Below are 24,749 nucleotides of genomic sequence, written 5' to 3'. Positions count from 1 at the left end.
AGAGCCTTAATGAAGAACCCTCTTCGCATTCCTCAGATTTTTTTTTGAATGAGATTTAGCAGCTCTTGAATTTGCACTTTTTCTTCCTTTTATGCGATCCACAGAAGCTGAAGAACCTCTAAAGGCAGCAGCCTTTATAAATATATTTTCTTTTCATTATAAATATACTTTCGTGTGGGCCTTCAGATTTTAATTTGGATGCTTCTCATCACTGATTCTTTTTGAGGTGGCAGAGTCCCTCTGCGTCATGTGCAGCTCTTCCTAGCATAACTGAAGAAGTTTTATTTTCAGGAAAGCCAGTTTTCTATCTGGCAGAAGCTAGAATGATGCCAGGTCCTGCTCTGTACTGTGTGGTGGTGGCCTCATTTCTTGGCCAGGTACCAACTGGATTATCAGCTTTAAAGTCCAGGGTATAAGAATAAGGGGGCAGTTGTAGACTTTCCAGTTTTTTTGCATAGAGGCCATATTGAACATTGGATGATAACAGCTTCGTTATTTGAGATGTTGGCTAAGATTTATTTGGGATATTCCAAGTTTAGTAGTCATTTATTAATCATTTCTCTTTTCTTTATAAACTTTTTAAAATTAATGCTGTGTATTCTCTAGTTTCACAGTGGGAAAGTGCAATATGCAGCTCCAGATTCTGTTTGCATGAGAAGCTCCTTTGGAATCAGAGTGATGGATCCTCACCATGCGTGTGTGTGTGTCCTATCTACCAGAATCAGCAACATTAGTGATAATTCTAAGAGCTTATAATGGATGTCTTTAGCTGAATATTAGCCTAGATGTGACAAAGAATTTGAACCTACGTTTTTAAGTTGTGTTCACATAGTTCTGTCTACTGAGGATATCTATGTTTTCCTCAGTGTCCTCTAATGATGGAAGCATTCCAGGGTGCACAGCAGCACTCTCTGAATGATACTTGTTTTCACTGAATGCTTATCTGAATTACAAGATAATATGCTTATATTTTGTTTTGTGCTACTGTCTTAAGAAAGCCTTAATTTTAATGAATTTGTTGAAGACTATTTGCTTTTTCTTCTACCTCTAGGGAGATGAAATAAAGTATCTTGCTGAATTTTCTACTACTTATTTTAATTATTAATTTAGAGAGAGCAGAGACATGATTAGGGTTCTGCAAGTATATAGACTTATTCTGCAGTTCTCAACATAAGTTAAACTTACATAGAAATAAAAGACAGCAGAGGGCAGTAGTATGGTACTTATGGTACAGATGTTCAGTTGGCTAATAATCAGTTTGTTCATTTGTATGTTCTTTAACTGTTTGATGACTGAATGATGATGAGATATGAGTTTTGCTCTGAAACTTGTATTCCCCCCCCCTCCAGCCCTGAGACACAGTGCAGCCGTGTGGTTTTCAGTTACATAAAGAACTTATTCACGCTTGCTTCCGGGTTGTTTGTGTAATGGAGCCTGTGCCATGAAAGAGTCACATCTCTTATATCTGACATATGAAAGAGTCTCATATCTCATTTCTTATATCTAACAGGCAGTGAAAGTCCTTAGCATTGTGCTCTGCTGTGTCTGTAGGCAGGCTCTTCTCATGTTCTGGAATAACTGGGAGCTTGAACAGCAGATTTGAAATAGTTTGCAAAAAACTCTGAGTGTTCTTTAGATTTGTTCTGCCAGCGTGATAATTCTGATCCCAGCAATTGAAAATGTTTCCTTATTTTCTGATTCTTCTCAAAACAGCAGTGGGCTTAGTAAGCTGCTGGTGTCTTAGTGCTTTCCACTCTTTTCCAAGTCAGTAGAAACAACTCATTTTTCAGTCTTTTCTTTTAAAAGCTCTTCCACCATCCTCTATCGCAGTTTTCTCTTGCTGCTTTGAGAACTCTTTTAGTGTCTGGTTGGTTCAGCCTGAGAAATGCAGAAGATAGGGAAAACTGGAAAGTCATCTGCAAAACTGATCATTGTTTTCCTTCAGCTTTGTCTCATGAAGTAATGCCTATAGTTTGGGTGATCTGGATTTGTTTTAACTATTTCAGGAAGAAACTAATGTCACAAAGGCCTATTTCTGGCCTTTAATGTCTACCCATCCTTCTCCCAAAATATTCTTTTAGAACAAAACTCTTCTTGAAAATTTCTTTTTCAGCCTATTCTGTTCACTAGCAACCTGACAGTTGTTGGAGACATTTGGTAATGAGTCACAAATGACAGTGGTCTGGCAAAAAGCCTTGTTATCAAGATACACTATTGTAGTGTGGGCCTGAGGAATACAGCTAAATGTCACTGGGGGCTTGTAACACTCCTTTCAGGTTAGCAGATAAGGTTGGCAAATTTAGCTCATTCTGGTTTCCAATAGACAGGCTAATCTTTTTGCAGAATGACACCACTGCAATTGGCGCTGCTTGGCTTTCAAAAGACTGAATTATCCTTTCTCTCAAGCAGTTACCCTTGTGTCTGGGTTGACGTACACTGAAATCCTCAGCACCAGCTGAAAGTTTGGATGTGCATCTGTAGAAGTGTGCTTTGTAGCACTGTGGCTTATTCTTCATCCTTGCAGGAAAAAGCTGGAGTGATGTTGTTATGCTCCTGCTAGACATGTTGCTACTTAAACAATTTTAATAGCATTAAAGCACCAAAGCTTCCTTAAAAGGGCCACACCTCTGATGTTTTCTGTGTGGATGGCCTCCAGGATCTGTCTTGTACTATCTTGTACAATTAAATAAGGAACAGAAAAGAGTTGTAACTCTACCAGGTTGTGTTTCCCTTAGATGACCATCAAAAAACTTGTGTAAGAGCGAGGCATTCTTATGTCCAGACATGGATTTTGTCTGACCTTAGAGACACCTTTGTTTTTTGAGTTCTCTGATTTTCCTTTGCTCAGCCATGTTTTCAGGAAGATAACCTTTTCTTTGTGTGTGGCTAAAAAAAATTGTGAGTAAGGTTTCATTGTGTGAGGCCTTGCTTACCTTGGGTCTCTCCCAGCTACATAAAGCCAAGACTCAAGACAATGAGCCTGTCCTTCTCTGTTTAGAAGATGTTCGTGCTCCTAAACACTGTAGCAAAAAGAAGTGCAAATTGGAAGAGAAGCTAGGAAGACAGTTGTCAGTGCTCCTGATTTTTTCAAATAAACCCGGTGAGAACCAATCCTCTGAATCAAAATGGAAGAGCAGTGACATGTCAGAGGCAAGGCTGACGTGAGATAGACAGTTTATATAACTGCTTTGGCTTTGCACAGGTACTGATTTGTCCCCTTCTGACCCATTTCTAATGCAAGCTGTGTGTGTCAGTATAGACTGTGTCAGGAACAAGGAATTTGATGTTCAGTTTCACAGCCAAGAATTCTGTGTGGTGTTGTAAAGTCATTCTGTATTCTTAGAAACTATAGCTGGAATATCTTTTATGTGTTGTTTTTATGCAAATACTTTTTCCTAAATGCATATTGAAACGTTTGTTTGTTAATTTAGAAATACGGTCTGAGGTCTTTAGTTTGTGGCATTTCCCTGTGTTTGCAGCAAGCTCGTGCTCGTGATACACACACATACATTGCAGTTCTACAAGAATGCAAAAATCAGCAACGCATTTTTGTACTGTTAGTTTTTAGAGCTTTGCAGTACTGCTGATTGCCTTTCACCGTTCCCATTTATATGTTATAATTATAGTGAGTTATTTGTGGCTTGTCCTGAAACCTTGTGTTGCTAAGAATCTGTTTTTCCATGTGTATTATCAAATTTAGAGTTCTCTTTCCAGTACTTTTAGAATAAATGCTGCATAGCAAAGGCAATACAATTTTGATAGGTCTTCCTACATACTGAAATCTTGATTTGTAAGCATTGCTTGTGTGTTCTTTTTGTTCTCTGTTCCTTTGCTGATTCTATCAACGCAGACATCGCTGGACTCTTACTCAAGAGACTGAGATGGTTTTTCCCCAGCCGGTTGTCCCTTTGCCAGCATAATTGACAAAATTGCCTTTTTGTCTTTAGCGCATTTCATGTCACCATTTCTTTTATTCAGAACTTTGTGAATTGTGATGCATTTATGTTTTCTGTTCTTTTTACAGTTTCACAGGAGAATTTATAAAGGAATCCCATTGCAGTTCAGAGGGCAAGTTTGGTCTTTACTACTTGATGTCCCTAAAATGAAAGAAGAAATGAAAGACTTGTACAGTGTGAGTTGTTAGAATTTCCACTTACTACTAAAATTAAAAACAAAAGAATACAAATTACTTTGAACTTCACTGTTTCTTTCTTTTTCTTTCTTTCTTTCTTTTTTTTTCTTCCATGTATTGGAAAGCATTTTACCAGCTTATCTTTTGGTTCTGGTATTGATGTAATTAATTTGATCTTTCCTCTTCTTTTCCCATTCTCAAATCCCTGTTAAAGCCCCTTTAAAAGCAAAGTGAAACAATATAAGATAAAACCCTTCTCCTCTGAAACGACAACTCTTCTTTGAGAAATTTCCATTGAGGAAAGGCCACATCAGCTGAATATCAGTAAAAGGAGTCTGTAGTGTTCTCAAGGGGGTGAGGAGTTGTTGCCTTCTCTATCTTGTTAAAGCCAAGAGGGGCCTCTGGGAGAGCAAGCTGGCAAAGTTAATGCCATAATATCTCTGAGTTGAAGCATAGATGTCTGTTACAAAGTACTGTCATTTAGTTTGTTGTATTCTCAGAGGTGTAACTAATACTGAGGTGTTACCCACTGAAGGCTACAGGCAAAAAATTGACCACTTAAGCCTATTCCTACTTAGAGTGTAAAGAAAAAGCTATGTGTTCCACCTCAGTCCCCACCCACACACTGGGTAGCAGCTAAAGCTTCCTTTGAATTATTCTGGTCATGTTCCTCTAAAATTTTCTTCTCTAACTCTGCTTTTTCTATGGGTGTGCTGATTACCATCTGAGCTCAACTTCAGATCCCAAACTGTAGACTGAGGTTTGTATGCAGGCCAGTAAGTTAGGCAGAAGGGAAACTGAATCTTGTCACATTGTCTTTTCCTCTCAGTCTTTCTGTGCTAGGAGATTATAGGAAGACAGTATAGCGAACAGAAAGGTAAGATAACATTGATAGAGATAACATATTTAATTTTTTTCCCACTGGAACAGATATGTTCACTGCCTTTTAAGAAGAAATGTCCAGAATTTCAAGGAAATGCATTGCTAGGTTTGATTTTTATGGCACTCTTCAGGAGCAGACACTTTGGGTCTGAGCAGACATGGAATCTCATAAGGTCATGAAAGAAGATCGATGTTGGCATTGATGTTATCTAAATTTTGGTCTCTGTTATCTTCTTCTTGAATTATTTATCACTCCTTAGTCTGACAGGCTGCTCTTTCTAACTACTAGATTTTGTTTAACTTCATAAGGGAGACTAGAGGCAGATCCAGAAAGGATAGAATGGAATTCATGCTGAGTAATGTAGCTGTGGGAAAGAATAGTGGGTATAACCAAAAGCATTTAAAAATGTTAATTCATATTAAGAGATTATTGATGCCATTTAGTGCAAAACAAAAAAAGTGTCTTTGTAGTTCAAATATGGTAGTAGAAAGAGTTATTTCCATCATAATCCTAGCTTGTTTATTTGTGATAAGCTCATTTAACTGCTCTCCACTTTTCCCATTTCCTGAAGTGATATTAATACTCATAATAGTTCTCATTTACAAATTGCACACATGAAAGTTAGAAGGAAGATGCATGGTTTTAGGCATGCTAAAGAAGCTTTAGACAGCTTCTTGCAGTCCATGGTGCAGGGAAGTTACCAGTTCCTTATCTTTTAACATTTCTGATTCCAAGACCTTAGGTGCCCAGTCTAGAGGTTCTCTTCGTGACTAGGACTCAGGGTACTTCTTTTCCTGTAGTTCCAGTGAATCATGGGCTCTGGGTCCTCATACCATCTTAAAACTTTCTGATCCCTTCTTTTCTGTCTGGAGGACAAATCACTCTGGATGTTAGTACTTTAAACCTTTTGTTTTCTTGCAACTAGAAGCTGTAGAATTCTACCTTATGAATACCCATCATATTCTATAAAAATGCCTTTTCCAACATAATGTTTTGAAAATGCTATATTGAATACAGATAGAAATGTCTCACATACTTGACTTTTAGGGACAGAAGCATGAATGAATGAGTGAATGTCAAGAAAAAATTACTTTAGGTGTGAAAAGTAAGAAGGCAGTCCAACCTTTGCAGGCTTCCAGAAGTTTTCATTTGCAAAATTTGACTTAACTGTAAAACATCAAAGCAAGTAGAGCTATTCTACCATTAAATTGGTTAAAACAGAAGGTCAGAGGAAATGACTAGGGAAATGTCCAGAAATGTCCATTATCTATATTTAGATAGTAACTGGCAGCGATGTAACTTTTTCTTCTACTTAGAGAAAAAGACAACAAAAGCATGAAAACCATCCTCAGTCATTTCTGGAAGGTCCAGACTGGAGCTGTTGTTGATCCTGAGCAGTGAAATTCACTTGCTGTCTTTCTCCACTCATGCACCTACGTGAGAAGTGGCAATTAGAAATTTGAAATGCTGAAGCATAAGGGTCTGGCTGTGGATGTTGTCACAAAAGTGTATGCTCTGGGGTTGGTCTTTGTACATTTATACTGTGTTAATGTGCATTTGACTATGTAGAATTTGTATATGTATATATACATGTATATTTTTGAATGAGTTTCTGAGTTTCCATTGTATGTTAAAGATTTTAAATCATGAGTTTAAGTGTACAGTTAGGTAGGTTTCTCCTTTTTACAATAAGGAACAGAAGATTAATACTGTAAATTATGTTTTTTATTCTTTTCCTAGAAATTGAAGTGTCAAGCACGAGGGTCTTCACCAGATATTAGGCAAATTGATCTCGATGTAAATCGAACATACAGAGATCATATTATGTTTCGAGACAGATACGGTGTTAAGTAAGTAAATTAGAAGTTTTGTTTTATAATTGGTTTCTGATCTGCCTCAAACTGCTTTGATTTGCAAAAGAATGTTGAATGTGAGTTACAGACTTTCAAAGCACAGTTGTCTGTGTGCCATGAGGTAATCACCATTACTGTTACAAAGCCAAACAGTTACTTTCAGCCAACCAGTGTACCCAATGCAACCAGCCCACAGCAGGGGGCTGAAACTGGATGATCTTTATTGTTCCTTTCAACCTAAGCCATTCTGTGATTGTTTCTAGCATGCCACATCAGCACCCTGCTGAGATGGAAAGGATAGTGAAAACTTTTAGTCTCTTTTTCTTTCCAAGACATCATCTACAGTAGCGTACTATTTTCAAAAAGCAATACTCAAAGAATTATGAGCTTTAATGTGATAATAAAAGAAACATTTTCCTGTATTATTCCTCTAGGTATTTTGCAGACAAATTCTAAGTAGGCATGGGAAATTTCTGTGATGGTTGCAAAACAGGATGGAGTACAAAGCAGAAATTCCCAAAGCTGTGAGCACTATTCTGTGCAGACACTGTAGTTTAGATATGTTTGTACTGTGCTATCTACACTGGAGCTGATATGCTTTGCCTCTCAGTACTACTGACACAGTGCCATGCAAAAATGGCTGTATTGCATCTGAGCCTCAACTAGTTTTAACCCATACATTTTAAGTTGAAGCAGAAGCTCACTACCCCATTGGTTTGGGGTTAACACAGATAGTGTTGTGAGCATGTCCTCAGAGTGTACGGAAAAGCCTTTGGCTGTATCAATTTCACACTTGGAATAGAACTTGGAATTACTGTACATGCATTATACATTTCCAGTGATGTGGTTGAAAATTGAGAAATCATTCCATATAGCAATGAAATAAAGTCTCCCAGGTAAATCAATAGCTTGTTTGACTTCTCGATGAACTGTACGTTTTTGAGGGGTCATTCTTTTACAAGTCTTCAGTGGTACCATCTAGTGTAAATAGTACTAAGATTACCATTATTTTTATGTCTTACTGTGAATGAGATTTGCTCTTATGTTGGGTTTCATATAGTTCAAATTCCCATAACTGAACACAGAAGGTTCTCATGGATGGTATCTGCAACCAAACTGTTTAATACCATTCTGTCCTTGTAAAATAAGGCTGAAGATTAATAACTAGTACTTAGGTTACATTCTTTTTGTTACCTAAGGGTAGGTAAGCTTCAATTTCTGCAAGAGACTGAAAAAAAAAGCCATCATCTCTAGATATTTTGGTAAAATTCTCCAAATGTGCATCCTGTTTCCTAACAGAAAATAAGCAGCTTTTGCTCAAGATTTCTTTTTATAATCTTCAAATATCTGTCTGTACATTTGATCAGTGACGAGCAGAGGGAATTTTACTGGACATAATAATATGCAAGACTCAGGAGTTAAACTCTAGCAGTTGTAGTTGAAAGGAGGCATTCACATTTCCAAATTCCCTTCCCATCAAATCACAGGAAGAAGGTGTGAGTTTAAAAACATATTATGAGAATTCTCCATTATTTTGATGTTCCAATTTGAGAAGCGTGGAGTTTATATTTTTTTGTCCTGCTACATTCACAGCTTTGTGCAAGATGACTTAAGCTGTTTTTATAGAAAGCAAAGGACAAAGCTCTATATGTACTTCACTGTTAGAATTGCAGGGTTTGATATACTCTGAAGGACTGAGTGTAGGATGGAGAGTTGGAATTGTGCTTGTTTGACCAGCAGTCACTAAAGCAGCTATTAATTTGGGTGCCGAGATTAAAACACCTTTGTACCCACTTTGTGTTTTGTCTCTTCTGTGTAACTGTTTGCAGTCAGTAACAGCTGTTAGTGTTCTGCAAACAGGAATTTGGTATGGTGTGTTTAAAGTCTGTCATTCTGAATAAATCAGTGTTTGACATGTATGCCTCAAATCTCCTATTTGCTATAATAATGTTCTGACACCACTGGCATCTCAGATTATTATAGATCTAATTTGTAATCTTTAAACAAGCAAAATATCAGAAAAGTGCTAAATATAATGTTGGTTTAAAATCAGAAGCACATATCACTGCTCTTTCGAGCCAGACAAATTAAATTGGAGAAACAAGTTTCCAAAATACAGTTAACTATCTTTATGTTTTTCTGTTTTTACAATACCCAGTATTACAGCACTTTCTTTCTCTACTCTTGTTTCTCCAGGCAACAATCTTTATTCCACGTTTTAGCTGCATATTCCATATATAATACGGTAAGTGGTGTACTTTCATGTTCAGTTTCTCTGGATGTGCTGTAACTTTATTTGCAATTCTGCATCCTCTTCCTCCTTCCCCCCAAAACCACAACACATTTCAGAGACTTTTGGAAATGCAGAGGGATAAATGATTTGTCTGCTGACATGTTTTCAGCTACTGAAGTTGAAACAAAGAATCTTGATGAGGAATGTCTTAGCAGACAGACTGCACAGTACATGGAGTTTAACTGAGATTAAGTATAGTCTTCAATAAGAATAATGAATTTGTGCTGTGCTGGAGTTTCACACTACTGCTATTTCTTCCCATTATATTACTTGCCTCCAATTAAGATCATTTAAATGATGGGAGGAGAAACTACAGAGAGGTGCATGTAGGAGTAAGCAGACATTTCATAGTTCTAACAAATAGAAGGATTTGAATGCTCCAGTGTATATGTTAAAGTACATTCTGGTACTAAATTTGGTCTTGACTGCAGTTCTGAATGAGGATTTTTTGAAGTAGACTTTCTGGACAAATCATAAGGGTTAGGGGCTTACTTATTTTGTAATGTCCTTTGACTGCATGTTAAAAATAGAGAAATGCTATTACGTCCAGATTTAATTTTGTTTTATGCTCTATTCCCTTGTTCACTGTGCCTGTTCTGATCACTTTGGAACAGCTTTCATTTTCCATCCATCAGCAACTCCTTACAATTCAATGTGAAAATATCCAAAGTTGTGAGTAGGAGCGGAATTGAGCAGTTATTCTACTTAAGTATCACTTCATTTCAATGTTCAGAGTTCTAAGAAATGTGGCTTTTATTTCCAGTTCTGATCCACTCATATTTATTTAGCCCATAAATGAAGTTACACTGCTAGGCATTTGTCACCTTTCATTTCCTGTGTTGTCTTAAGCTTTTTGTTGGTAGTGTAAGTGCTGAGAAAACTCTGGAAGGAAGGATCTCCTTTATATATTTTTTGTGCAGCATTAGACTAATGTCTGCCAGCTGTATGATGAAAAGTATTGTTTAAAGTCAACTGTTACAATACAGATGAAGGGAATACTGCAGTGAGTTTTTAATTTGCCTTAATGTTATTGTATTTTTCTTCTTAATGTGTCGCAGTTCTTATGCTTTGTTTTTATCTCTGGAACAAAGTTCTTAAAAAGAACTTTTAAATCTGAAAAAGATTATTCAACTATTAATTCATTCTCCTAAATATTTTATCAACAGACTTACCTGAGCAGTGAAATGATAGTGACAATTGGTTCCTGCCATAAAAGTCAATAGCAGAGGAGTTGCTGAAATTTAGCATTGGAACAGGACTTTTTTTTCCCTTCATGTTTAACTACGTCTGCCTTCTGTGTGCTGCTAAACTTGAACAGGATTATAGTTTCAGGTCACTCCTGAAAACTGCCATGTTTATCAGACGGTGCCTTGATTGTAAAACAAGTCAGAAGAATATCTCCCCTCTCTAGACCCAAATGCACCTAAATGGAAAATGCATCCTTTCTGGAATGAGATGTTCTAGTTACTTGAAATTATTAGTATTAAACCTGATTTAGTGCATTGGTAGAGAGTTCTGGTGAGAGTTCGTGGTTATTTTTCAAATGAATTGTTGAGCATCATCACTTCAATCTATCAGTATTTTAGATATTCAGAATTCAGATGCTTGTGGTGGTGCCATAATTAGGGAATGCTGCATGCCATCAAGACAGGAAGCCTCTTTGCTATGCTAGCTCAAAAAAAGCTAAAAGCTCATGGGTGTGGGGCTTCTGCTTTTGGGATTTTAATATTTTTCACTGTGTAATTTTCAGGAAGTTGGATACTGTCAGGGAATGAGCCAGATCACAGCTTTACTCCTAATGTACATGAATGAAGAAGATGCCTTCTGGGCCTTGGTGAAACTTCTCTCGGGTCCAAAGCATGCTATGCATGGTATGATGTGTCACATTACTTAGGATATATTAGATTTCAACCTGATTATTTAAGTTGTGAATTATTTGAAAATGGAACCATGCTGCTATGTGTTTATGTTCAATATAAAACATAATTGGAGCTTTATACTGGGATGCCATTGGATGTTACCAAAGTTCACATAGTTTTTAATAATTGTTTTTCTATGTGGTTTCAAATAGTTCTTAATGAAAATCAGATGTTGCTCTTCCACTTAAGCTCTAAAGGAATGTAACTAGTTGAATGCTGATTATGTAGATGTCTATATAGCGATAAAATACTAGTGGAAAACTAATACAGCATGTGTTAAATAACACTGCAGCTATTCTATCACATGGCAGGACAGGAATCCATAGTAAAAAATAAAAAAATAATTTAAAAAATTGCACTGTAAGCATTAACGTTGAGTTCCCTTGGTTTTCTCTTTCCCTCACACGGCATTTCCTGCACTCTCAGTCTTGTTACACTTATATTATTGGTTATCCTCTCTTTCCATGTAAAATTTAGTATGACCTATGCATATTGCATACCTACAGGGACAGAACAGCTCTGGGAGTTCCAGTATCTTGTGTTAATGTCACAGTGGTTCACAAAGCTGTAGTTCTTGGGCACCTGAAAAAGAGAACAGTATCTAGAAATTGGTTGTGGGTTTTAAATTTTTTTAATTTTCTTAAATTCCCAGCAGGCTCTGGGTTCCTTTTCCATTAAGACATTCTTATACCATGGTAGCTTCCTATCCTGTTCAGTGTTCTTAACCCAGTGTGCTGGGTCAAGAAAAAAAAAAAAAGTTATCTGAAACAGGGATCAATGTCATACAAGAAATGTGAATTTATAAGGAATCAAAGACTTGCTTGGAGCTTTACACAAAGATAACACGGACTAAGAAAATCTTATATAAGCCTGTATCTCTAGATCTAGTAGTAATCAAAAGCCATAAAAATACAGCTGTGTTGAACGTTGAGCTCCTCAGTGATCACAGAAAACTTTAGATGTCTTGGGGAATGAGTTTAAATCAATTCATTATATATTGAATCAGTGGATCTGATTTTGCTACCTGGGAGGGAGCTCTAAGTAGGCAACATTTTTAAGATGCCATAGTCAATTAAACAGGATATTTTTTTTTAGATTTGAAGACTTATAGTGAGACAAGCATAGGATTGATTCAGACTGATGTTATCTACCATTACTAACCTAATAATAGTCACTAGAGGAAGGTAGTGATGTTTTACTGTAGTTGCTTAAGCAGAAATATGTGCATATCCATACACGGACATGAGAATATTGCTATGAATGTCTGTTCAGATCCAGTGGTCTATACAAGATCAATATTCTCAGAGCTCTGTATTTCACCTCCCACCCCCTTGTTTATTTATTTATTTATTTATTTAACATGTTACTGTCTTTATAGTAAATAAACACATTTCATTTCATGGTTGGCTTCTTTTCTTAGGTTTTTTTATTCCTGGTTTTCCGAAACTTTTGAGGTTTCAAGAACATCATGACAAAATACTGAATAAGTTTTTGTCCAAACTTAAGCAGCATTTGGTAAGTACTCACAAGAACAGTATTTATTAAGGTTGGAAATGGATGAAGAAAAACTGTAAGGATGGAAATCATGTTTGTTTGATTAAAACAAAGTATTTCATGTAGCCAAAAAATATTGATTTCATTGGCCACAAGGCCATTGAATAAAGCCTTTTTACATGGACGTTATTAAGTGTTACTTGATTTTTATGAATATTTTTAAAAATTCTGTGGTTTTTACAGGACTCTCAAGAGATGTCCACTAGCTTTTACACCACAAAATGGTTTTTCCAGTGTTTCCTTGATCGCGTGAGTATGTTTTCCATATTCTTTCTCTGTTTTTAATTGTGGGTTTGAACGGACTGTCTTCACTCTTGATTCTTTCATTGCAGACTCCCTTTATGTTAAGCCTCAGGATATGGGATATCTACATACTTGAAGGAGAGCGGGTTCTCACTGCTATGTCGTACACAATTCTGAAGATACACAGAAGTGAGAAATCTCTTGAGTGCTTGAATGCTAAATAGGCTTTCTGCTAGTTTTGTTCTTATTTTGTGTGAAAAATCTTAGTTTCTTCTTTGCCTTGTGCAATTCATGACAAGTGTTTTTCTCTCCTTATGAATAAGCAGAGCAAAATCTTTCCTTTATTAACGTAAGTGATTGTCAAAGAATAATTGTACCATCTTTGCAGTGGGCTTCCAGATGGTATTATGGTTGCCCCAAAATCGTACTTGATTTACTTAATCATAAATAATTAGACAAATATAGTCACACCATACAAATTTAAAAACTTATATTCTGCTGTATTTGTGTTTTAATGTAAGTTACTCAGAAAAGTAAGAAAGTTATTTAAACATCAACCTGGGTTGAGCTTTGTTGCTGGTTATAAAGTGGACAAAAAATGTCCTAGTTGCATGCTTTGTAAATGGCTTTCTAGCCACTATAAGTTTTAAAAAAAGTGTTAAAAGAATCCAGAGAGAAAAAGGCTGATATTTTGTGCCTGTAAATACCTGAAACTCTTATCAGCAAGCAATTCAGCAACAATGTACCACCAGTGTTACATATAATTTTATAGTGCCGTTTGTCCAAGAATGTCATTAAAATTCAGAATTTCAGTGGTCTGACCGAATGGTCTTTTCTTCCATCTTTTTCCAACAGGAAAAATAAGATTTGGAGTTTTGAACAAAAGCATTGTCCAAGGCATTTATGCCTGCCCATAGTGCCTGCCCATCTATGCCTGCTCCCATAGCACACAAAGTTCCAATTCTGAGAATGGATGTTAGCTTCTCAATATCTTTAGATGTTTCTCTGGGTGATACCTTGTAGTTCGATACCATTTACCTGTGGTACTTTTGCATTTTCTTAGTGAAATCATTTGACTCTATGTAAATTTAGAAGTCTACGTGGAACTCTTTGCAGAATTGACGTCTTCACTTGCTCACTAGCTTATCCTTATTAAACTGTATAAGCATGCAGTTACAGCCTTGAAAGCAAAACGTTTGTGTGGGAAACATGGCCTTACAGCTGTGTAAAATGGGAAGGAAAAATAATCTGATAACTATAAAATGGCTTTCAGAATATGACCTGAATTAATTGAAGTGGCAAATAATGCCTGAAGCAATGGTTCTGAACTGCCATAACCATTTCATTGGAAGTTAATTCAGTTGTGAATGAGAATACCTTAAATGTCAAACCTTAAACTGTTCTTCTGCTTCTGAAAGCTTTTAAATAAATGATGTATATTGTAAAGATCTATACCAGTGTTTTGTAAGTTGGGGATGCAGGCTGAAGAATGAAGATCAAAAACTGTTGGACATAACATAAGCAGACCAAAGGCAGGTGGCTTGTATTTAGCTTTTAGAAGATGCTCCTTTTTGGAAAACATTGTCCTATATAGAAAGCATTTCTGTATTAATTTGCAAGTGAATTTCTGATGCATTTTGTAGATTTTTAGTGTAGAATTCTATTTTCTGCTTAATAAATAGGCCTTTTTTGTTCTATTTTAACAACAAAAGCATCTGATATTGTACATACATTTTTGAAATGTTATGTTCATAATCAAGATATTTTTATTTATAATAGTATTTTCTTCTTATGTAGAACATCTGATGAAATTACAAATGGAAGAGCTTGTAGAATTTCTTCAGGAGACTCTAGCTAAGGATTTCTTCTATGAAGATGACTATGTAATAGAACAGCTCCAAAATTCTATATCAGAATTGAAACGAGCAAAGTTGGATTTACCAGTAGCTGGTAAGATATTTGTACAGAAGCAGATTTAGATACTTGGAGCTTTTTATGCCTTGTCCATTTTTAAAGTGTTAATTCATTCTGGTAAAGACTGTGGAAATGGTTGTCTCTTCATCAGTGCATACTTACTTCTTCCAAAATATTTTACAGTTGAGAAGCAACACCCTTCATTTCATGAGTTTGCTGGGTTTTTTTGCTCACTGTTTTGTTTACTGATTACACACTAATGGCACAGCATTTTAAAACATGCCTGATCTGATAACTTTGATGTATAAAATGGATATATCACAGTTTCCAATTATTTGAAGCAACACTTTTGTCAGAATACAAATAATTCTGTAGCTTGGATAGCTGTGAAACAAACATCAGGTCAAATAGTTGGTCCAATCCAGTTTTTTAATTCCTTGCAAGTGATATACCCTCTGGGTATTTAAGTGAATTATTTTCTTCATTTTTGCTCACCCTTTGTGTTCATGCTTTGCGTTCAGTTGCAGAGCAGTGAGTGTTGTTTCTCAGGACATTACTTAAGAAATGTCTGTAAGTTCTCTTCTTCCTGTACTGAGATTCTATCACCTTTTCGATCACCTTTCTCAGTATTTGAACTGAATTTTGTTGTGATTATGCTTAGTTCTTTTTTATCCTTGTTAATTTGTAAAGTAGTACGTGAGAAAGAAACCTGTTTTAAAATTAAAAATAATAATAATAATAATGGCAGAAGCAGTCTTAACTTTTAAGTTGTTATGGTTAGTTTCCAGAAGTTAAGAAATGTCAGAATAAAAGTTGCCTATGTAGTCAAGTGACAGTTTCCTCTTGAAGGTCTTTCGTTATGGAACTTCATTTTTCTGTTTCAGTACACCTTACTTATGGCATGCAGTACTGGGGTTTCAGGGTTCTTCATCAGGAAAATATATGTATGTTTCTTCTGGTTCTTAGCAGATCTGTCTGTCAGACATGCAGTCAGACACTCTGTGTTTGTTTCCCATCACCTTGGCTTCTTGTCCCAGTTTCTCTTGCTCCACATTCTTATGCTTTTCCCTCATTCTGACTTTTTACAATGTATCCCCCATTATGCCTTCTCCTGCCCAAAATAGAGGTCTAAGTCTTGCTCCTACTTGTCTCCTTGTCTTTCTTGTTTCTTCCAATTCATATACTTAATTTTTTTCAGTAGTCTACAGCTCTTCTTCATGTTACTGCTCATGCTCCTTCTTCTCCTTTCTAATCACAGCTTTCCCATCCTTCTTCTCTCCATTTTCCTAAGCTAGGTTGCAACGTTCTCTTATTCTTTAGAGCAAGTTGCACTTTTCAGCACTGCTCTTCAGTTGTCAGCCTTTTTTAGACATCTTGTCTCAGCTGATGCTTGATCACAGTGACTGGATGTGAGTAAATATGTTAATGAACAGCTTTGTCTTTTAGCTTCAATTCCAACCCATCGTGGTAGAGGAAGATAGGTGTATCGGAGTGCCCTCTGTTAAACTGTAAATACTGAGTTATCAGTGATTGCATGTGAACAGTGAAGATTTTTTTCTGCCTTTCAGAAACTCAAGTTATATTTAGTTCATGGATGCAGTCAAGTAAATTTCACCAGTGTGGATTGTCTGTTTTCTACTTGAAAATGTGGTAGCTGAAGAGTTATGGGAGATTTTGTAGTTTACAATGTGATGTAATTCATGTTTTTTCCACCTTGAAAAATAACATAGACACAACTTATGATGAGAGTTTCTGTGGGAAATACAGAATTCACTGCAAGTTTTCTTGAATGAAATACAAAAAAATAAATGCAGGCAGTTCCCAACTGATTTATGTTTTAAGGTTTTTATTTTGGGAGAATATAAAAAGCCTTCAAGTGAAATTTTGATTGAGAATATTGAGTCTTAGCAAAACAATTAAAGGAAGCTGTACGTGATATTAAAGGCTGCAAAGTGGTACCTTGTATGAGACACAGGGAGTCATCTTATGGAAGCCATGATTTTGAATGTTTTTGCACAAGTTCTCCAGATTCTATAGACATTCAGCTTTGCTCATATCTGTCTCATTCTACTCTCTTTTCTACCTTCAGTCTCTTTTTACAGTTTTCCATTTAATTTCATATAAAATTTATGAAATCATTATGTCATGCAGTAATATGCACAAAAGTACCAAACTGTTCATTTAAGTATTCACTATAGCCTGAGAAAAGGATATTTATTTTTATTTTCTCAGCTGAAATCAAAGTACTACTTCCTGTCTCACACTTTTTTTGCATCGAGCAACAATTACATCTCTAAGAAATAAAATAAAAAATGAATGATCGAAAAATATCTCCATCTTACAGTTGCCTCAGTATCAGTCATCCTGGAATAGCAGAGAGCTAATTGAGCTCTGTGGAATTTTCCATCTGGCATCATTTGTTAGGCTGTATGGATTTTCCTACCCTAATAAACAGTGGTAGAGTATTAAAAGAGGTAATTTTTGTGTTACTTTAAAGTAGATGGCTACTTATGTCTAATGTAGCTTTCTCTGGCTTGCTTCTTCCATGGCTTCTCCTACTGTATTAAGGAGTTCCTTTTTACCTTCAGAGCACAGAGGAGAGAAGGGACTTTGTTAAACACTTTGTCACTGATAAAACCCTTAAGGTGTGCTGCCAGAACATTTGATGTTCCAGGAGCACAGCTGTATTGATCAGCCTGATTTTGGATGTCAGTTAAATGCCTTTGCCAGTACTGGGACTGTTTTACATAAAGCAGACCACAGATTTTTATGCCTTTCTCTGCTAATTTCTTGTTTTAAGTACGGATCTATGTAGGATGGTCTGTACTTAGCAACTGCGGCTTTCAGATTATGGCTCAGTACTTGTTCTTCTCAAAACCCGAGGTAGGCATGTATGTTCCGGTGACCGTATGGAGACAGAAATCTGAATGGATAAGCATGCTGCTTATTGTCAGGCCCTCAGAGGGGCAGGCTATGACATTTATGCAGTAGATAGTTCTGTAAGGTACTTCTCCTCTGACATATCCTCAAGCAGATTTAGTAGAAAAGACAATTAGTATTTTCTAGGTTGACTGGAACACTATGAAGGGTGTCTACTTCACAGCAGGTTCTTGAACAGCACAGTCACTTAAATTCACGACTCCAGTATATATCTTCTCAAGGAGCCAGACCTGAGGCACGGTAGACAAATCTCTTCCTTCATTCAGAGATGCTGAAAAGAATTTCACTGGCATATACTGTTGTTCAGAATTTCTTGATGCAGATCCTTTTCTTGTCTTTCATTTAAACAAACAGCAAAACTCTTAAAATGCCCCACATTTTGATACAAGGTGTTCTGGAAAGAGAGGACAGAGATCCTGGGATGGACTTTATTTGTTAAATAAAAGTTTGATTAGACCTTACAGCAATGGAGAAGGCCTTAAGTCAGAGATAAAGGTCTTACATCTTAAAATTAAGGAAATAATGCCTAATTTGGAATCTGCCATTGTTCTTTTGATCATCTGAACTATTTTAGTGCCTGGAAACACCTGCATTAAACTGATTACATTCTTCTGGTTCTCCCAGTCTTTTCCGTATTTGGAGGCAATTAGCTAAATTTGGATTTTACATCTTAATTTGGTAAATGTATACCTGCTACTTATCTTTAGAGGTATGTTTCAGTAAATTTGTTATGAGTGCTTTTTATGCGTGTTTATCTAATTTAAATACTCACCTGTGACAGTGCAGAAATATATGAATGCTCTATTGAATAATGTTGGTTTTCTGCTCTTAATTCATCTTTTGACCGCCAAAATATTGCAAATATGTAAGTCAACTTGACTTGTGTTTCTGATGGTATATCTCTTTTGGTTGTGTTTTGTTTCAGAGGAATTTTGGATTTTTCACATGTTCTTGAAGAACACACAAGTAGCAGTTTATGCAATGCACTTCATATTTTAATCAACTAATTTTTCTGCCTTGATTCTTGTGTGATATGGGCTTACAGTGTTATGAAGGAAAGTGGCATCTAAAAATTTATACTAATATAATTAGTATATTATTTTCAGTGGTCTTGGACATAGGCTTTGCATCATTTAAAAAATACTGCTTAAAACTTGCATGCTTTTGTTGAATATGATGCAGATAGTTCTGTTAGTTATTGTTCATAGCATAAGAAAGTGTATTTTCTGGAAGAAACATGGAGTTAGGGATAAAAAAACTGAAGAGATTACTTCTACATTTTTTAAATATTTTTTTAGAGATTTTTTTTAGAGAAATGTAAGTGTACAAACTTGTGTCACCTCAGTGACCAAGTTTGTTGACATTTCTATTATTTCTCCAAATGTAGATGTTTATAAAATATTTTTTGTTACTGTCAGTATTACAAAAGTGACCTAGTATTGGAAAGGCAAGGAGTGTATTTTGCTCTACCATTATCAAGTTGTCAAGCAAGATTTCATGTGAGCATCTCCTCCTGGCATATAAAAGAGGAGGAAGAGAGAGTGACTTTCAGGCGACAGTTTGAGCTTTTGGTTCAGGCACTTAAATTTCTTTAAAATTTACTTGGACTTGTAAACTGAACAAGTAAGATGGAAAGTCACTGATGGAAAATAAATGCAAAATATCAAGATGTCATTTTAAGAGTTGTTTTTATGACCATTACCATCCTTGAAAACTGTGTTAGAACAGTCAGAGTGCATGTATTCTGGTCCTGAAATTAAGGACTAGGCTGCTATTCACCAGAGAGAGCACTTAAAGCACTTTACTCCAATTATATGTCTGCTATTCAATGCATGAGGCTGTTAATGCCTCCTGAAGCAATTATCTGTAAAAGTCTTGTAGTTGAGATCGACTTCCACTGGGTGGTGACCAAGACTTGCTAGAGCAGGAGTAAGTAGACCAAAACTTTCTTTAATGACTTGAATTTTTTTATCTTTTGGAGAGCAGTCAGATCTGTTTATATTTGCTTTGCTCCTTTTCATGTTAGGTAATATATTTATCAGCAGCAAACAAGCACCTGATTGTTCTTTTTCCATTTAAATTCCCTCCACTTCCATTTTTCTTCTTTCTCCCACGTTTTCACCCTATTTTCTTTGTCATTTGCTTATTTTATACTATACTATATACAAGCCAACTCAATCACTACCTTTCTTTTGAATGAAAAATAGAAAATCCTGTTGTGCCAGCTTTGTAAATTCTAACATAAGCTATTATGTTTGTCTTTGGGGAAAGTCAGTAACTAAACTGCATCTAGGAAGCTGTTTTATTGAAGGAATATGGGGACAGAAGATGCAGTTCTGCATCTTGTGCTAATATTGTCAGCCTGGGAAAAAATCTGGTTGCCCAGTTAGCTTCAAAAGATAAAGGCATGTCTGATTGTGGAGGCTGCTGCCAAAACAACTACCACCTGAGCTGGACAGCTTTGTCTTACATTCTAGTTTATAGTGCCTTTAAGCACTGTATGTAAACATCATACATTGTACAGAAGATTACTTGTTCCAGAAGTACTATTAGTAGGATTCAGAAGCCCCTCTGTTCGTATAGCTTCAGACAGGAAGGTATGCCTCTAATGTGAATTAGCTCAGACTAAGGGTTAACAGAACAAATAGATCCAATATAATGCCCTTGAAAACATCCAAATAAAATTTCTGCATGTTCAGATCTCAGAAATGTGAACAATGAGTTCAGCTGTCATAGAAAAGATGATGGCTGAGAGCTGCATGAGAGGCATTAGACATATTTGGAGTGGAAAATGGGAAGATAAAAGATACGCAGCTTGTCAGAAGAACTGGTGCTTTTGCACGCTTCTCTGGCAAGGTATCTGTGTACCTCTTAACAGTAGAGATGTTTGTTGTGATTTAATTTCTTACATTTGCTTTTGTATTGTGGTTTCTTTTCCTCTGCTTTTTGCTTCTATTCCTTTTCTTTCTTTCTTTCTTTCTTTCTTTCTTGCCTGCATGTAGCATCATGGTTTTTTCTTCCCAATGTTGGTAATAGTGGACTGCTTAGAGCATTCATAGACATAGACTGCATGCTGTTTTGTGCATTTGAGGAATGTCTGCTTGTATTAATGTGCATGCTGTAGATGTGGTTATCTTCTACCTGTTCAATTGTGTGGACTTTTCTAAACTTCAGGAAATTTAAAGAATAAAGTACTTTGGTAGTTCCACTGGAAGTGGCAGCTACATGCATGCTTCTACATATGTATGTATCTCTATATTTAAATCAGATTTAAATATATATATATATTTTTCAGTTTAATATAACAAATTGGTTTTCCTTAAGGAAGTGTGCAGTTTGGAGGATGTCCTTGTGCTGCAGTACCATGGACCCTTATACCACTTCTTTCCTTCCAGTGTTTATTATGGCAGGAGGTGAAGAGAGCTGAAACATTTCTTGAAACAGACTTAAGCGTGTGCTTTGTAGCTTTGGCTAGTCAACTGAGCATGACTAGCAGTGTGGCCTTTCCTAACGTTGCAGTTGTAAATGTGGTTGATTAAGCAAGCTTTCTCAGTTGCTTCAGCCTGAGGTCAAGGTAAAACAAATTCTGTGGAAGCATTGTGGCTAAGATTTAGAGCTGTATTTCTTTTCCTCATTGACCCCTCCCTCCACACATAAACATTGTACCATAATTTTGCTTTCTGTGCCAACTCCAATCTCCAGTATTACCAGCCTGTTAACAGGTAGAGGCCTGATATAGTGCTGTTGGAGTGCAAAGGTTTTCTTCTAAATGAACTATTGTTGTCTTGGAACACTTTGCTTATTGCTCAGTATGTGAATTAATTCCAAGCTTTGAAAGTTTCACAGCAGAAATGCTAAGACTTCTGATACTTACTTCTCACCTGTAATTCATGTTATAACATACCTTGTCTAAACAGGGTGGACTATGTGTACCTAATTGTAACGCATCCTTTTACCCTCAAATGTAAAGGAAAGACAACAGAAAGCAGTCTTCAAAGCAGCCTGGGTAGAATGCAGTAAGAACGTTTACAGTGTTCTCACTTGGGTTTTATTAGAGCTTAATGGTAATTAAGAAACCTTAAGTGTGTGAAATTTTTTTTAAAAAAAACAACAAAACAACACAACCAAACACTCCCACAAAACCCACCTTAATTGTATGACCAAGTATATTTCAAAGGATCTCATATTGCTCTGTGTGCATTTCTTAGAGAGTAAAAGCTGGAAGAAAGGAAATTCATTCATACCTTTAACATCTTTGTACAAATGAAGGAAGCATTGCAGGAACTGGAGCAACTGATCTTGTGTTCACTTTTTTTTTTTTTTCATATAGCCTGAATAGCTGAATTACAAGGATGGAATTAAAAATCATTTTACTAAAATAGTTATGGTACACACGGGTAGAAATTAAATAAAGTACAGATGCTGAGGAGCCATTTTCTAATAGCATACTGTAACTGCCATCGAGGATATACATGTAGAAGCATACAAAGGCTGTATTCTGTGTAATTTAGATGACAAATATCTGGCATGTACCTTGAGTACTGTTTCTTCACGCTATTTTAACAACTAGGATTAGGAAGATTGAAAGCATTGTAACATGCAGTTTCAGTATTGGGAATATTTATTATGGACAAAATTCAGTTTTATTTAGAAGATAGGATCTTCAGTTTTGCTTGCCACTGTGTTTGTGAGTGCAAATGGAACCTAAATGGTGCAAATGCCTTTTGCCAAACTGACAGTAATGGACAATTTTGAAGAGATTGGTGCAGAAGAGAGTATGTTGCAGAGCTGTTAAATCATTCATTTGCAGCATCCATGCGACTCATTCATCTTCTGTTTTGCTAGTGATGCACTGCTGGGGAGTGCAAATCTACAGATCCCTGCTTCAGATTTTAGCCTGATTTGAGAATCATGGGACCCCACAGAGATGGAGAACAAACTGTGATGCTTTATTTCCAAGACCTACTCACTGGTGCCTGATGCTAAGGCCCTACAACATAACCTTTAGCACTCTTGCGTATCTTGTGCATCACAGAGAAAAGTATGCCAGGTGTGTGATTATATAAGAGTAGTTAACATGTAGAATCTTACGTTTGGAGGGATAGGGGCTTTTCATAAGTAATTTTGTTTGCCAAGGTATAGCAAGGTGGACCAGGAGTACTTTCAATGTAAGAGATTAGATTTGTATATCTTAATACTTGTATGGTTGTAATTGAGCTGAGGGTAGCTAGGGAAAAATAAGACTGGAAAGTTTTTTCTATGGAAAACCTGGGTAGGCAGGATTTATTATATATAAAATGAAGTTTCTGAAGTTGTGTTTTTCTAAAGGAAAGGATGTTTCCGTATGAACTTTATCCTTTTGTGAAGACTCTGAATACCAAGAGAAGGGTAGTTTAATTGTTTGGCAAAATGAGGCTATATTTTTTAAGTACTCTTTATTTAGCTATCTTGTCATGACACATAGCATCATTGTATTTCTCTCTGCTGTCTTCTTGCTACATCCTAGCTGGCACAAACTGTAAGTTTTCATTTAGTTTATATAGCAACTGATCCATGATGATAATTTGTTATGCTGTTACAATAAATAACACTGACCTTGGCTGCTGGCTTTCCTCTGTGTACCTCTAGCATGAACCAGTCACCAGTGATTGAACTCATACTATTGACTGTAAAAATGAATATGGCTCTCTTTCTTAGTGCAGCACTCACATCAGGGATAGAGATGTTTGTGTGTCTGTACTCACATGAACCCTTATAGACAATTAAAGGGAATTTTAATTACAAATAACTAGAAAGAGTGATGTTAACTTTAAAATTTTCAAGATCTTAAGTAACTTCAAGCTCTTCAGTGATGGAGGAAGATTTGGTGGTTCTTGTTTTATGGGAGGAAGGAGAAGGAATTAAACTTATTTATATCTGTTTTACATCATTTATTTTGCATAACATTTAAGGGTAGCCATATTTTTTTCCTCTCTACAGTAGAGCTTTTGCTAATAGGTGCACAGTAGGATTTGTTTGGCTATGCTGCTTTAAAAGGTTGTTTGTTTTTGGAAATGCTGAACATCAAGTAAAATTCAGAGTAATAAATGTAATGAGAAGTATGTGACCTTTTCTACTTGTAATGGGGAAAGTAATGTATTATACAATTAAAGAAGTTATGTGCGAGTAGATGTGATAAAAGACTTTGGCTAAGATCATGAAGGGTGTTGACTGCTAAGGAGAGTCTGGTGTGGAAAATTTGATGTAAATTGTTCTACAAACAAAATTCAGCAATGAAACACATCTTTATTCTTTCTGTAGTGGCAGTGCGGGTTATTCTGAGTCCCCACATAGCTGATGCTAACCATTGGCTGTTGTGATGTATTGGACTCAGGAATGGAAGAACGTACCAGAGGTGTCAGAGTTCTGTAAATGGTGCTGTTAGCATTTGGTGAGATTTGCCCATTGAACGCTCACTTGAGAAATCAATGTAGAATTTTTCTGATAGAAAACTTAACTGGATAAAATGATGATTCTGTCTAGTGTCTTCTAGTTATGGTGTAGATTTCGAATACTAAGAATGGCATTTTCTAAACAAGGACTGAGGGAGAACAAAGACATAATTGTGTAGATGTTAATAAATGTTAACTACCCGGAAAAGTAGTGAGAGGAAGTACCAAAATGTCTACTAGAGAGGTTGTACATGTAAGTGCAGAGCTGAGAACATGGTTTACCAGAGGCAAACAGTAAAAAATGAGCAAATTGAAGATAGATTAGAAGAGGGATATCAGAAAGGATCTTTAAAGTGAAGAAATTGGTTTATTTAATTAGATGGGGACAGTGCTTGGGGGGAGGAGGTACATGCAGAATAGGTAATGCAGCCAAAATATTATGGAGGGAAATGATTTTTATTTACTTATTTTTGCTACAGTGTCATCAAGGAGCAAAAGCTTACCAGTAATGCATGAGCTTTAGAGGGAAAGACTAGAATAACTGGTTAAGATAAGAGCCTAAACAAAATCTTTGTTCAGTCTCAATA

The 24,749-nt window shown here is 36.2% G+C and overlaps 1 protein-coding gene across 17 annotated transcripts in view; it reads left to right on the top strand.

Annotated features, from left to right (window-relative positions):
- Positions 1-24,749, top strand: part of USP6NL (USP6 N-terminal like) — a 110,639-nt gene that overhangs the window by 82,185 nt on the left and 3,705 nt on the right. For 11 of the 17 annotated variants that reach the window (XM_040700781.2, XM_046942463.1, XM_040700779.2 and 8 more), the window contains 10 exons: positions 4,025-4,132; positions 6,756-6,865; positions 9,065-9,113; positions 10,912-11,032; positions 12,501-12,595; positions 12,818-12,883; positions 12,967-13,066; positions 14,675-14,827; positions 18,657-18,697; positions 21,060-21,144. In XM_040700781.2, the coding sequence (XP_040556715.1) occupies positions 4,025-4,132; positions 6,756-6,865; positions 9,065-9,113; positions 10,912-11,032; positions 12,501-12,595; positions 12,818-12,883; positions 12,967-13,066; positions 14,675-14,827; positions 18,657-18,697; positions 21,060-21,144 (928 nt within the window). The remainder of the gene's footprint in view (positions 1-4,024; positions 4,133-6,755; positions 6,866-9,064; positions 9,114-10,911; positions 11,033-12,500; positions 12,596-12,817; positions 12,884-12,966; positions 13,067-14,674; positions 14,828-18,656; positions 18,698-21,059; positions 21,145-24,749) is intronic. The other 6 variants (XM_015296018.4, NM_001030840.3, XM_046942485.1 and 3 more) reach the window with 1 other exon arrangement.

Source organism: Gallus gallus, chromosome 1 (assembly GCF_016699485.2).
Source record: "Gallus gallus isolate bGalGal1 chromosome 1, bGalGal1.mat.broiler.GRCg7b, whole genome shotgun sequence".
Classification (NCBI taxonomy): Eukaryota; Metazoa; Chordata; class Aves; order Galliformes; family Phasianidae; genus Gallus; species Gallus gallus.
Note: the sequence above shows the minus strand (reverse complement) of the source record. Positions and strands in the feature narration are given on the sequence as shown.